The following is a 14,687-nucleotide window of genomic DNA, read 5'->3' on the forward strand; positions in this document are numbered from 1 at the left end:
TAATGTTGGATTGACAGATTACCTTTAACCTCTCTTAAGTATGATTAAGTGAACTAGTGCCTAGAGGTACCAAGTTGTTTTTGGAAAAATCAAGATTAGCACGACCTTCAAATATAGAAAACTTATTTGACTAGATTTTTGTCATTGGGAGTAGTAGTATACTGAAAGTTCCTGTTTTTCATATTTTTTCCAACTTAGTTTTTTTATTTTTGACAGGTACTATTGCTTCTTGGTGCCCTTGACTCTGCCGGTCCTCGTGGTAGCTGTATATTTTCACTGGCTCAGCATGAAACTGTTCAAGCATGCATGATTTTTTCTCCATCCCATCATCACCATCAGTTATGTTGGAAAGCCATGGAATTTTGTTGCTAACTTATATGACTTGAGATTTAGCCAAGGGAGGCTACTTTCTTCATTTAAGTCTCCTCGATTAAGATAAAGCACTTTCCCCGCCACTCAAACCTTGTGCAGACCGGGAAGGCTGTAACCTCCACAACCATTGCAAGGGTACATATCTCTTTACCCTGTTTTGGACACACACACTATTTGTCAAACCATTAATTGTAATATCTGAAAAGTTCTATGCCGAACTTTGCGTTCAATTTTCATTTGAATAGCTAGATATTGCACTCAATTTCTGTTCGATGAGGCAGTTTTCCTGCAATGTCAATAAACATATGATACGATATTGAAGGCTACCGTACTTTTTGCCGGAAATTACACATTTTTAGAATGCAATCTGGGTTCTGATTGTATTTGCGAGGTAGGTACCACAAGCTGATGAAACACCACAGTAAAGGAGGGAGGCCAAATTTTGTGTCATTTTAATTTATCGTTAGGCCGTGGGTCGTCAAATTTATTAGACATATGAGAGGAGAGAATTCTTCTTCATGAGCTGCCCGAATCAACTATAGAACTAAATAATTTTGTATTATATCCACCTCTTGGTGATTTTGGATGAGAAGCGTATCCAGCGACAGAAGCCGACTGTAATTTAAGCAGGACCTTGAATCTTGCTCAGGCCTCCATTTTTACCTGACCATTTTCCGTATAATCTTGGCATCCAAACTCTGTTTACTTAATTTTTGACAACTTCAAAGACGATAGTCAGACGATGGAGTTTTAAGTAGCATTGCTTCACTGCTTCCCTCCAAATGAAAAACTATAATTTCTGCACTTTCGTTCTCTCATTCTGCACTTCTTTTTTATTTCTATCTCTTGATTTTTCATTCATTTATGACTCATTTGGAAATGCTTTTAAAATAACTGAAATCACTTTTGATGAAAATGTTTTTGGAACCGATCATAAAAGTTTATTCTTACTCTTACAAATCAAATAGCATTTCCTGTTGATTTGTCCCGTCCTATTCTATTCTGAACCATTCGTCGCTACGCTGCTCCCAAGGACTGGTAAAATTGAAATAGAGAAATTCTTGGGTCATCTCAATAGGTTTAGAAATCACACGTTTCTCTTAATAATCATATCGTACATTCACATATTCACTTAAAAGTAAATCTTTTCATATTGGATAACCCTTGAAACCATAATTTGTTGATATACGACGTAAAAATACAAATGAATCTGAAAAATACACTTCAAAAAATTTTTAAAATAAAAAAATTACTTTACTAAAAACGCTTTTAATTATATTAAAAACACTTTCTAAACATGAAAAAAACTTTCTAAACCCGCCTTTATTCAACGTAATGTCTAACAAAAATGGATAGAGATTTCATGTGGGCTAGAATATGACACTTGGAACGTTCAAGCAGGGTTCCCCAAAAGCTTTTCCCCACCAAAAATGAAACGTTATCCAATCCACCCCTGTTTCTAAGATAATCTATCCAAATTCCCAAAACCCAGAATCCAGATTCTGCAGAAGAATGCCACTGCAAACAAGTGCACTGGCTCTGGGTTCAGCCTCCTCTAAGCTCTTTACTACCGGCGATACCATTGCCTTCTGCAACAATGGCAGTAAGTCTTGTCTGTTGAATCACATCAACTTCTCAAGGCATTCCCACAAGTCTCACTGCAAGAGAAGATGTTCGGTTTACGCGTCGAGCAGAGTCTCCGACACCCAACATTCCGGACTGGTTCAGGACTCGGCTGCCTCTGCAGAGGCCCTCCAAGACGCTCGGGTGTGTTCAATTTTCCAATTTCTTGTCATGTGTTTCGTTTGATTAGTAGTGGATGTTTTTGAATTTGTAACTTTGTATTGGGTACTTTCATTTTTCGATGTTTTTGGGTTTTGTGTTTTGTATGGCATGCGTGTATGTGTTCGAAGAACCCCATTTGCCTCTTGGAATGACAGAACCCAACCCCATGTTTTAAGGGCAATGTTTTTAAATGGGAGTCATCAGAGGTAGAGTTAAGTACTATAATTTTTGAGTTCTTACCGTCGAATGAATATAATGGCAATGGTTTGGAGAATGCAAATTATTATATTTCCTTTGCCGGTACGGATAGACAAGAATAAATGGAGACATTGCTGTGGTTTGTTCTGTTTATTCGTTATCCGCAAGAAGAATATAATTATTTGAAAATAGAGAAGCATTTCAAGTTGGTCTGATTTCACAAGTTTAATTCTCCATACTCTTGTACGAGCTAATACTTAATTTCTGCAAAGAAGTAGAGATCTGCTGATTGGAAGGTAGCAAAGGCTTATAGCGACAGTGGATTGATCTATGAGGGCATGGTTGAAGGATATAATGGTGGAGGTTTGCTGATTAAGTTTCATTCCCTAGTGGGGTTTCTTCCATTTCCACAGTTAAGCCCATCACATTTTTGCAAAGGTACTGATTTACTAACTGTAGTTGCTCTTCATGTTCTGTTCTTGTTTTCAAATGTTTTTTTTAATTTATTAAGTTTTGTTGATATCATTAGTGTCGATAATAATTTCCATTGAATCACATGGTCTTGATGTGGATGGATTTGAGATGCCTTTCACTTTCCCTTGCGAGATTATGACCTTATGTTGGGGCAAGGTTTGGCTAGGGTGGGAAATATCTCTCTATGTAGCCGTTCTATTTGTTAGCCTTTTGTTTTCTACTTGTATACGTTGTATGACATAGAAGTTAAACATTTGACATGATTTTTTTCTTAAAGTTTCATTTAAAGATCCTCTGTTTGTATATTATTCAAATTCAAAGTCTTCCTATGAAGAAAACTTACAGGCATGCAGTATGCCTTGGCAGTGCCTTCTTTACTTTGAATAATTACACTTAGGGGAACCAATCCTGCATATTCGTACTAGTCTGCTGATATCCGATTATCCATACATCTATGTTAATTGGAATGAGTTTTTTTACCAACTTTATGTTCTAGGAAGTGTACTTGTAATTTATATTCTATTATGTTTATGATTCCATTTCATGCAGAACGGGGAAAAGGCCTCCAAGAGATTGCAAAAGGTTTACCTGGTACACTTATATCCGTGAAGGTGATGATCTTAATTACATAAATATATGTTTCATTAATTTGTTAAATATTCCATTCACCCCAAACTGTTGATCTTTTTAGAAAAAACCATCTTATCAAAAGGGCATTTCACTAGGCATGAACTTGTTTTTTTTTTTTTTTTTTTTTTTATCTGTTTTGTGTTGAATAGTGGGAAAAGGGTGAGGTTTCGGAAGAGAGGTGGGTTGGGGAAAATTCCGTATCCTTTTCTTTTCCTAGATTATACAGACTATCAGTGTCACAATTTTTGCATACCTAGGGGGTGTGTTAATCCCTCTCAGTTTCAAAGAAGTTGGGATGTTGGGTTTCAACTTTCATAGAAACTTGAATGGTTTGGAAGTTGGGGAGCTTATGCCCTTATTATCTCAGTCAGATGTGGGTTCATCAAGGATGGATAGGTGGAGGTGGATGCTGGGGCCATAAGGGGTCTTTCCTTTTAAATCTTATTCGAGTCAGGTGATGGAGGACCCTTCTATATCCTATTATATCTCCTCAATACAGTTTGAAGGATGAAAGTACCTCCAAGGGTTTGGTTGTTTGATTGGATTATTGCTCATGGGAGGGTTAACAATTGTGATATGGTTCCTCAATTGTGAATTTGTGATACCAAGGAGTACCTTTGGTATATATGTTTAAAGTGGTTAGCTTAGTCACCCCCATGCTAAAGCGGTTAGGTTAGTCACCCCCATGCTAACGGTGGAGAGAAGGAAAGGTGTGGGATCAGTGAATCTAAGGCTTTTGATATAACAATTTTGGTGTCTTGACCTTTAATTGCTTGATTGAAGCTCTGCATGGAAGTTAGAGAGAGAGAGAGAGAACTGGGTGCATGAGAGTGGTGACTAGTTGAGGGTCATATCATTGTACTTTTCAACCAAAATGATGACTGAACCATTATTTCTTTGATATGTCAATCAAAAGTTCTTATAAAAAAAAATCATGTCAATTTGGTCAATCTGTTTCTGACCTTATTGGTCAGGCCGACGATCAGACTAATGAAAAATAATGGAAGGCTGAAAGGCTGACTACGTAAAGAACATAAGTAGCTTGAAAAAGCAGACTACATAAAAGTCATCTAGAGTCTTAGAAGATGAAGATGAAATTAGTACTATATGAATGTACAACGAATGTAGTTTGGACTCGTACTTGTATTAGTACTCGATTCCATGGTTGGTGCAATGTTCGGCATTTGTCTTTTTTTAGATTTTACAGTCGTGTTTTTCCTTTTTGTGAGACCAGATGAAGATATGCAAAGATTTCATTTTTAAGTTTCACTCTATTACCTAGTCACAATTATTATACAGATTTGCTATTTTTCCTGGTTGGAATGTACAAAAGAGTTGTCTTTAATGTACAACTAAATCTCAGTTGCTTGATATTTTAGGTGATCCAAGCAGACGAAGAGAACAAGAAACTAATTTTCTCAGAAAAGGAAGCTGTCTGGTCAAAGTTTTCTGAGCAAATTAGTGTTGGGGATGTTTTTGAAGCTAGGGTGGGTTCTATGGAGGATTATGGTGCATTTGTTCACCTGCGATTTCCTGATGGTATTTTTCTTATATGCTGTTCTACATTTTGATTCGACATGAAAAAAAAAAAAAAAAAGAACAGAATTCCTAATTGGCATCTAAAACAATGAAACAGGTCTTTATCATCTGACTGGACTAGTACATGTCTCAGAGGTTTCATGGGATTTAGTTCAGGATATAAGAGACATTTTAACTGAGGGTGACGACGTAAGGGTCAAGATTATTAATATCGATAGGTGAGTTCTATTGTATGATTAAAATTTTAGGTGTTATGCACATGCGCACACACAATTACATGCAAAAATGCCCTTAAATAAAGCCATATTTCTCATCTGTTTGATCAGATGGACAGTTCACAGTTGAGAATTAAGGTGCATGTGATGATAAAATTATAAAAAAAAAATTGTTTAGTTTCCACCTGACTTACCTGTACAGATAAATTCAGATGAGTTTTCATGTGAAAATCTTATGCAGAGAAAAGTCAAGAATTACACTTTCCATTAAACAATTGGAGGAAGATCCGCTTCTAGAAACATTGGACAAAGTAATACCACAGGTTTGTAACATGCTAATATCTGATATATCAGTTGTAGTCTCATTTATAATTCTCAACTGATGAGTTTGACGATTCACAGGATGGCTCTGTAGATCCTGATTCTTTGAGCACTAGCACTAGCACTAGCAATGATATAGAACCTCTTCCAGGCCTTGCATCCATACTTGAAGAGCTAGTACAGGAAGATGGGTAAGGTTTTTGCATTTTTTGGTTTATGAAGAGCTATTTCTGAATAATTTAATGGCTTCGATTGAGAAACTAGAATCCGTATGAATATTTAGGATTTGGAAAAGTTCCAAGACTGTAACATTGCTGTCAAGAGTCAAGACAATATTTATCTCAACATAAACTGATGATAGTTACCAAAAACTAGATTTTGTCAGAACTTCAAAAAAAGTGTAAATAAAGAAATAAATGATTGACTACCGAACTCCATTCATGAACTCATACATGTTCTGAGGTCAAAATTCAACTCCTTCGTTTTAAATTTTTTTGCAACAAAGTAGTCCAGGCCTCTTTGGCTTCTCATTAGATAAAAGTTAATTCATTATATTTTCAAAATATATTATTCCAAAATTGCACTTATAAGCATGAAGTTTCCAAAGCATTGGTTGTGATTAAATTACACGCTTTCAAAGACTGAGTGGTAAACTATTGCAGTTCAGATTATTAGTCTATTAGGAGTCTTGTAAACATTTATTTGTTGAATCTAATGGGAACAGTATTTTGTTGTTTACTTGATATACATTATTGGCTCATTCCCCAACAACTTAAGCTTTTAAGGGTCGGCGATTAACTTACATTCTATCATAGCCTTGGTTTGCATGAGGTCCTGGGTTCAAATCTCCATTCCCTGCTTCTTTGGTTTGCAAGGTTCAGGGTGGGGCTACGCCAATTTGTGTTTCGATGTCTCCAATTCTTTGGATCTCCATCCCTAGGATGGGGCTACACATGAATAGGGAGAGTGTAGTGAGCTATCGATATATTTTATTTGCAATTCATAACTTGATTTTTGGGTCATTGATTATATTAACAGTTATTATATTATATGAGTAGTAATGTTATAACAACAGTATTCCAGACGTGGTGAATGTTGCCTTCCAGAATGGGTGTAAATGAGGAAGGAGTTTGCTAGCTACAAAAGCATTTGCCTCCTTTGAATGATTTTCTGTAGTCACAATGTAATCTTATTTTGCGTGTGTATATTCATCTTGCTCGTTAATTATCTTCTTGGAGTTCAAACATACCGTGTGAATTGCTTGGTTTTTGAGAAACTGATGTCTTGATTGTTGCTGCCTTAATACTTTCCAGTATAGATGATGTACGAATCAGTCGCCAGGGGTTTGAGAAAAGGGTGGTTTCACAGGACCTGCAGCTTTGGCTTTCGAATGTGAGTTCCTTTCTGCGAAATGACTCAATCTAAGCAACTCTATTTTCTTATTGTAAAACCTTCATTTTTATCTTATTTTTAAACAGTCACCGGCCATTAATCGGAAATTTACTCTCCTTGCTCGTGCGGGAAGGCAGGTGAGTTTCATTATGTTCGACCTCACGCTCTCTCTCTCTCTCTCAAATCAAACACTGTTAAGAACATGTACGCTTTCGGAAGTGCACACATACAAACGTTGTTTATATGATCTGTGATTCAGGTTCAGGAAATACAACTGACTACAACACTTGATCAGGAAGGTATCAAAAAAGCCCTGCAGCATGTACTGGAGCGTGTGCCGTAGATGAATCTGTTCCATTCCACAGTTATATTCAGGTTGTGATTTTTTTCTGTATAGAAATTAGAAAAAAAATATATATATTTTTTCAAATTCCGCTCTCAGCTGTATAAAAGAATTACGAGCAAAGGTTGGTCGATATCATACATGTTTAACATTAATTTCCTTTTGTTAGAAATTAATTGGGACTTGGCGTAACTGAGTGGAATGATGATCTAGAATTCAAACAGCAAACCCTAGTTAATAGAACGCTTTGTTGTTGTTAGGAATGAGTTGGCTTTTCAGTTTTCATTGCATTTGCCTCAAAGTACAGATGAACAGCTGAAGTCCAATTTTAATCAATTATCATTGTGCGTTGTTTTACATATAAACCTAGTTTGGTGTTTAGATTGAATTTGATTAGATTTCATTAGGGGTGGGCACTTAGAACTGAAAACCGAAACCGAAACACGAATCAAATCGAACCGTACCAAACGGTTTGGTTTTGCGGTTTTGAAACGAACATAGAAAACAGTTTGGTTTTGGTTTTAGCTTTTGAAAACCGCACTAAAATCAAACTACACTGCAAATATTAATAAATATTTAATTAAATGTCCATATTAGATTTCATGTTTTAATTGGTTGTTTGTTAAAATTTATACACTTAGTATGGACTCAACCACACTAGAATGTCATCATTCATCACTTTCTGTGGTTCGTTAACTTGAAGGACCTTTGTTATTTTATATCATCACACACACATATATGTATAAGGGTGGACTAACCTTGTTATCAAGAGTCGAACAATGATCTAATGAAGTCCACTCATTTGAAGCATGATATCACATATTCTAGTATGAAAGTTTCGCTCACGTTTAATGAATTCAAATTTATTCAACTTGTTTTATGATAAACATTGTAAGGGACATCCTTTTGTTGCACAAACATGTTTTAACATCACAATTGCATGCAACATGCTAATTGTTTACATAACAAATGTCTTTTTCTTGTTGCTATTGGGAAATGCTTATTAATATGTTAAATTGCAAATTGTACATTTTTTCTTAAAAACCAAACCGAAACCATTTGAAACCGTACTGAACCAAACCAAACAGTTTAGTTTCATTTCGGTTTTGGCTTCAAAATCGCACCAAACCAAACCGTACTCATCCCTAAATTTCATATCTTGTTTAAGTTGAAGTTAGATGATGGATGAGTCATGATCGAAATTATCCGAAGTTTGTCACGTTTTCAAATCACCCACATTTTTTGTCAGTAAACAGAAAAGTCGAATGATAGAATTAAAAATCATTGATTCTGTTGAGATCTGGCTTGGTGATAAGAACAAGCATTTTGCTGGTTTTTGTTTGAATCTCACGTGACTTTAACATTCCTAATTTACAACAATTAAAAATCAAAAAATAAATAAAAATTAAAAATATACCTCTCCCCCCTCTCCTTACTTTTACGTTTTCTCACACTCTTTTCCTCTTTTCTTCAATTTAAAAAATAAAAATAAAAAATTTCACACACTTTATGAGTGGATATATATTTAACGATAAAGACTAGAAAAAAAAACCCCAATTAAAAGCAAGAGTAAGAAAAGCGGCAAAAGCGTTGTTTTGGGTACAACTTCTTGTCAAACCTGATCTCCAACTTGTTCTTATCATCAAACCAGATCTCCACTAATGCTTGGAAATCATTAACGATGAAGAATTTTTTTATTTAATTCAGGAGTTGAGAATGCAACAAAACTTGATCTCCTGCTTATTCCACTAGGGTCTTGCATGACCTTGCCATCATGATTAATTAAATAATTAGTATCCGAGACTAAAATGATCGAAAGCTTTATATGTGCACTCACTATTTGATGGATATTTTGTATTTGACATTATCGATTTAGTTTGCGTTATTTTTCAATTTTGCAGACATTATTTATGAAACTAGACCAAAAGTAGATATTATTTATGAAATGAAATTAAGAATTAGACACTATTTCTAAATTTAAACTATAGGTGGAAACCATTTATAAAATTAAACTATACACTATTTATGAAATTAGACTAATAATTAGACATTATTTATGAAATCTGACCAAGAACTAGGCATTATTTATGAAAGTGGACCAATAATTAGGCACTATTTATGAAAGAAATAGACACTATTTATGAAACTGAATCTCATAACTAGACACTATTGATGAAACATGACTAAGAACTAGACACTATTTATGAAAGTGGACCAAGAACTAGACACTATTTATGAAACATGACCAATAAATAGTTTAGTACCATTTAGTTTCATAAATAATGTTCAGTTTCAAAAACAGTGTCTGTGATGGATACACGGGTCCTGGCATTAGGTTTTCTTTTTAATTTTTTATATTAAAATTATGTCATTTTCAGTAAAATTTAAATTCTTTTGCCTTTTTTTTTAAATTAAAATTTAAGGGTTTTTCATTAATATTTAATTATTTTTCATTAAAAATAAGTTTATAGCATGAATTTTTGTTAAAATAAAATTAGCCCAAACCCTTTTCATGAAAGCTCTAAAAAAAGTGTTAGTAAACACACTCCATTGTCTTATTTTCTTACCCGTTTGAAAATAATATATTTATGGACAAATTTATCCTTGTAAAATGACCTCCAAATACCTAAAGACCAACCAATCAAGTTTTGTCACATAATTATTAGTTATACGCTTTAAAGTTTTGAAACCTAAAGCATCATAGTGAGAAGTTGGCGATTGCTTTTGCCTTAATGAACATTCCTAAGGGTGTACAAGTAAGGATTATGAAGAATTTGCGGGTTTGTATCGATTGTCATGGTGCTATTAACATATCTCTAATAGAAAAATCGAGAGATCATAGTACTTGATGCTAGTAGATTTCATCACTTTAAAGAAGGCAAGTGTTCTTGTGGAGATTACTGGTAGGGGGTTATACGGGTAAGTGTTATTCATCTGGTTTATGAATGTTTTTAACTTTTCTTTTCATTTTATTGTAGCACAAAATTCAGAAATATTCATAGCGTGCGTATGGATTGGCATTCCCAAAATAAATTACGGTATTAATACACATAACCTGAGTCCAATACAATGAAAAATCCTTGTCAGGAGTTGTAGTTGTATCAGTCATTGCAATAGGACCTGGTGGTTTTTGGTTTTCCCATCCTTGCATTTACTGTTTCATATTTTTTGGTTGTCAAGGAACCAAAGTGGAGGAAGACGAACATAATATTGAGTGAATTGTTAGAATTCTCGTCAAGAGGTTTTCCCAGAGGATTTCGTGGAAGATTTCATAGAAGACTTATATTAAAGTGGATAATGATAGAGATTCTGCACTGAAGCATTTTTGAGGTGTGGTGGTGTTGCGATGGTTGGCGACCTAGGCGGAAACTGGGTGTTGATGTGGCGTGGTTTTGAGGGTGTTGATATGTCTGAGATGGGGTTTTGGGGAATGGTGCGGTTGGGCTGAGGATTTGAGGGTGTCGATGGTGGTTTGGCTAGGTGTAAAGAGATGATACAAATTCATGTCAGCGAGAATGGCACCCGTTCTTCATTGCTGTAACTAAACTAAGGTCTAATAATAATTGCTTTTTAAAATTATATCTTTGTTAAATCTAACAAAAAAATTCTTTAGGGTTGTTTTGGGAATATTGGTGGGTGAGGAAAGAGTTATGTGTTTTTTCACTTTTTATGCAGGGTGAGAATATAAGATGGGTGGGAAAATAAGACAACGGGGTGAGTATAACACCACTAAAAAAATTAAAATAAAACCCAACCAACCCTTTTCCACTTGAGATTTTTTAGTGTGACGGGACAAGGTCGGTACACCAATTGTAATAATATAATGGATTAATCTCAGTTTACTACCTTGAAGTTTCATGATTTTCAACATTTGGTACATGAAGTTTTTTCATTCCAGAGTCATACCTCAAGTCTTAATTTTGGGACAGTTCAATACATCAATTAAGTTTTTCATTAGAACTTCTGTTAACTGATGATGGGGCGTCCACGTGGACAATAACTGAGCGACACGTGTCAATATAGGCCCACTTCAATATTAAAAAAATTCAAAAAATACAAAAACACAAAAAAAAAAAAAAAAAAAAAAACCACTCATCTTCTACCTCCCCCCACCCCTCCCTTCCTTCTTTCCTTTGCAACCCGCAGTGAGGATCCTCCTCATCAAGCACATTGGACTATTGAAATTTTATCCAATGGCTACAATTATTATAACTTTTAGAGGGGCCTTCTGTTTGTAGTCATTGGATAAAATTTCAACAGCCCGATGGACTTGGTTAAGAGGATCCTCACCCTTTGCTCAGGAGAGGATCCTGATCCGTATGTTTTGATATGGGTCTAATGTATTGCACATTCATAGGTAGGGTCTAATAAGTAGAGCAATTAAAGTGTCCATAATTTGAAAACAAAATTGCATCGACTGTCGTTGAATGTTTTATCATGACTCTTCCATAATTAACATGAAACTTTAAATTACACATCAAATCTTATCATTTCATAAAAAAAACTCTCATCTTTTTTAGTGTAAAATATATTGTTGTATTAAAAAAAAAAAAAAAAAGTTACTCATCAAATCTCACGATTTAATCAAAAACTCTATCCGGCTCATGTTTTGAATTTTTCTCACGATTCTTGCAGATTAGTATTCAAATTTGAATTTGAATTCGCATGAAGCTATGAGAACTATAAGTAATTTTACATGCTTTCGTTGAGTCATTTACAACAGTAAGCTTCATTTTTGCTAGTATTTGTTACATGATTCTAGTCTACATGATTCGTGAGTATTATACATTGATTGTCTTACGTAAGTAATTGCTCAAGATGCTTTTGACATTGATTGTGTTAGCTTCGGGGGCTTTTAACATTACCAAGATGGAAGACTACATCTTACTGTTAGAATTATGTAAAATTACTTATTCCACCATGATAGGTAGTTACAATACGATAGGTGGTTTAGCTTGTACAAGTGCTTATATAGCAGGTAGTTCGGACTGTAAAAATACTTATATAATAGGTAGTTTAGATTATAAAAGATCAGTTGAAATCTAAGTTTATGTTGACTAATATTATAATATGATAGGTAGTTTAGCTTGTACAAGTACTTATATGACATGTAGTTTAGATTATAAAAGTACTTATATAATAGGTAGCTTAGATTGTAAAAGATCAACTGAAATTTGGGTTTATGTCGACTAATAGGGTACCTGAGTTGAAAAAAAAAAATAGAAAATAATATAACTAATAGCGAGGCCCCCCAAGAGATTTACAGGTGTCTGAAATTTTGGAAATGTCCTAAATTAATTTTAGGAAATATTTGGTGCGAATAGAATGACTCTAACTTTGGCTTATAGCACACAATTTTTTGTGAAAAAAAAAATTTGAAATTTTTAGCTTTAAGAAATATTTTGCGCTGGAGTTAACGAAAATATTGCAAAACCTTTGGATGTGATTCTACAGATTATTAGGTCGTGAAACTATTTTTTATTGATTCTTAAAGTGAGAAAATAGAAAAATATCTTTAAATTTAGGTTTTAAATCATTGACTACAAGTGTTTAAAAGTGAATTATAATATATTGTGCACGGAAAAAATATATTTTGAAAAACACGAATATGATAATTTGTTGTTATGGTAAGAGAAATAAAAAAAATCATTAACAAAATAAAAAAATAAAAAAAAACCGAAAAATAAAAAATTGAAAAAGGAGGGATCGGTAAGAAGATAGCGACTTTTTCTGTTAATAGTCGCTATCTTTTTAGCGATTATCTTGATAAAGAATAGTTAGCAAAGTATCGATCGTATTATTTTTTTTTCTTTTTCCACTGAATAGCTATAGTAGAGTAAAATAGTAATCACAATGTAAAGTATAACCTAACAACAAAAAGTGTTGACACATGGAGTCCTATTCATGGACCTAAATAAAAAAATAACTAAAAATTGGACTAATCTAATTGTTAGGCCATAAAATTGAGAAATGGATCATTTCCGGATCTCTTCCACTAAATCCACCCAATCACCTAATTCGGATCCTTGAAATTTAGTTCAACGGCTAAAGTTATTATAACTTTTAAAGGGGTCCCCTGTTAGTAGCCGTTGGATTAAATTTCAAGAGCCTGAATTGATTGATTGGATGAATTTGGTGGAAAAGATCTGAAGAGAATCTCTTTCTATAAAATTGGACCTATTTCAAGCTAGTTTATTTACACATACCAGATTTGTAAGGAAGAAGTTAATTTAAACCACATATTAATGAAACTCTTTTTGTCAACTATAAAAGGGTGAAAAAATATTTTTGTCTTCTATTACAAAATAAAATTATAGACAATAAAGTAATTTGTACAAACTAAATTTTACAGTTGTTTTTAAAAGTATCATCTACATGTAATCTTAATAAATCACCTACAAGAACTCTGGATTTTTACGGGTGTATTGTTTTATGAAACTTCGAATTTCTACGGCACTTATTTTCAAAACTTCAAGTTCAAGTTTAAGTACGAACTCTAAGTTCATGATACCTGTAAACAAACGCAATATACATATGTAGTGAACGAGAATAGCTTTAGGACCTATGTGCGAAAAGAATGAATGACGACCCAAACTATGGGGCTATCGTGGCTTGCAGACCCAAAAGAGTGGTTGTTAGGTTGCTCGGCAACAAAGGAGAAGTAAATGGATTAACAAATTATATACCCAATTATTGGCCTAAGAAGGAAAAGTGAAAAACAAGACCTAACCCATAGGCTTGTTATTTCATGTGAGCCAAAAATAAAATAAGGCCCAAAAGAGAAAAAAAAAAAAAAGTGGGACGGTTTGGTGCATATGCCCAATTAGATTGCAGGTCGACTGCAGGCAGCTTAGGTCTGTAAGAAAGGTGATGTAAAACGACTTTGTTTTGGACCTTAGAATTTTGGAACAGGAACGACTTGGCTCGGGCAGCGCGGCTTCAGGCTGCGGCTCCCATGCGTGTAGGGTTTGAAAAACCCCATTTTCTTCCTTCTCTTATTCACACATATTTAAATCACCATAATTATAAGAACAATAAATTGAAGCTGAATCTATAATTTGAAAAAAAAAAAAAAAAAAAACGTAAAATTAGAGTTCATGCTTCATGGTGAATGTTTTAAGCAATCATTGCTAAAAAAAATATTAAAATTGAAACCATGTTTTATAGATTACTTGGATTGCTTGATGAATATTGTGAATGACTTTGTAGTAAATAAGCATTCAGTTTCTTAGCTCAGTGTCAGGAGTGTGTTTAACAATGCGTTGTGGCCTAAATTAACTAAAGGAGAGAGAGGGGGTGGAGTTGCATAAAGAGAAAATATAGGCTTGAGAATTACTGTGATGATATTTCTCCGTACCTTGTGCTTTTTTAAGAAAAATAATGGGGTTACTTGCCCTACAAGTAATACAAAGTTGTGT

At 34.1% G+C, this 14,687-nt stretch overlaps 1 protein-coding gene across 1 annotated transcript; it reads left to right on the forward strand.

Moving 5' to 3' along the window:
* The first annotated feature begins 1,758 nt into the window (after window positions 1-1,758).
* LOC103960422 (30S ribosomal protein S1 homolog) lies at window positions 1,759-7,461 on the forward strand. Its single transcript, XM_048579668.1, has 10 exons — window positions 1,759-2,139; window positions 2,634-2,793; window positions 3,379-3,440; window positions 4,839-4,998; window positions 5,096-5,216; window positions 5,455-5,536; window positions 5,616-5,725; window positions 6,848-6,926; window positions 7,013-7,063; window positions 7,186-7,461. Exons 1-10 carry the CDS (start codon window positions 1,885-1,887, stop codon window positions 7,267-7,269), a joined length of 1,164 nt encoding a protein of 387 aa, XP_048435625.1. The 5' UTR covers window positions 1,759-1,884; the 3' UTR covers window positions 7,270-7,461.
* Window positions 7,462-14,687: the final 7,226 nt, after the last annotated feature.

This window comes from the organism of the source record quoted next, unplaced genomic scaffold, assembly GCF_019419815.1.
Source record: "Pyrus x bretschneideri cultivar Hongxiangsu unplaced genomic scaffold, Pyrus_bretschneideri_v1 Contig14, whole genome shotgun sequence".
Lineage (NCBI taxonomy): Eukaryota > Viridiplantae > Streptophyta > Magnoliopsida > Rosales > Rosaceae > Pyrus > Pyrus x bretschneideri.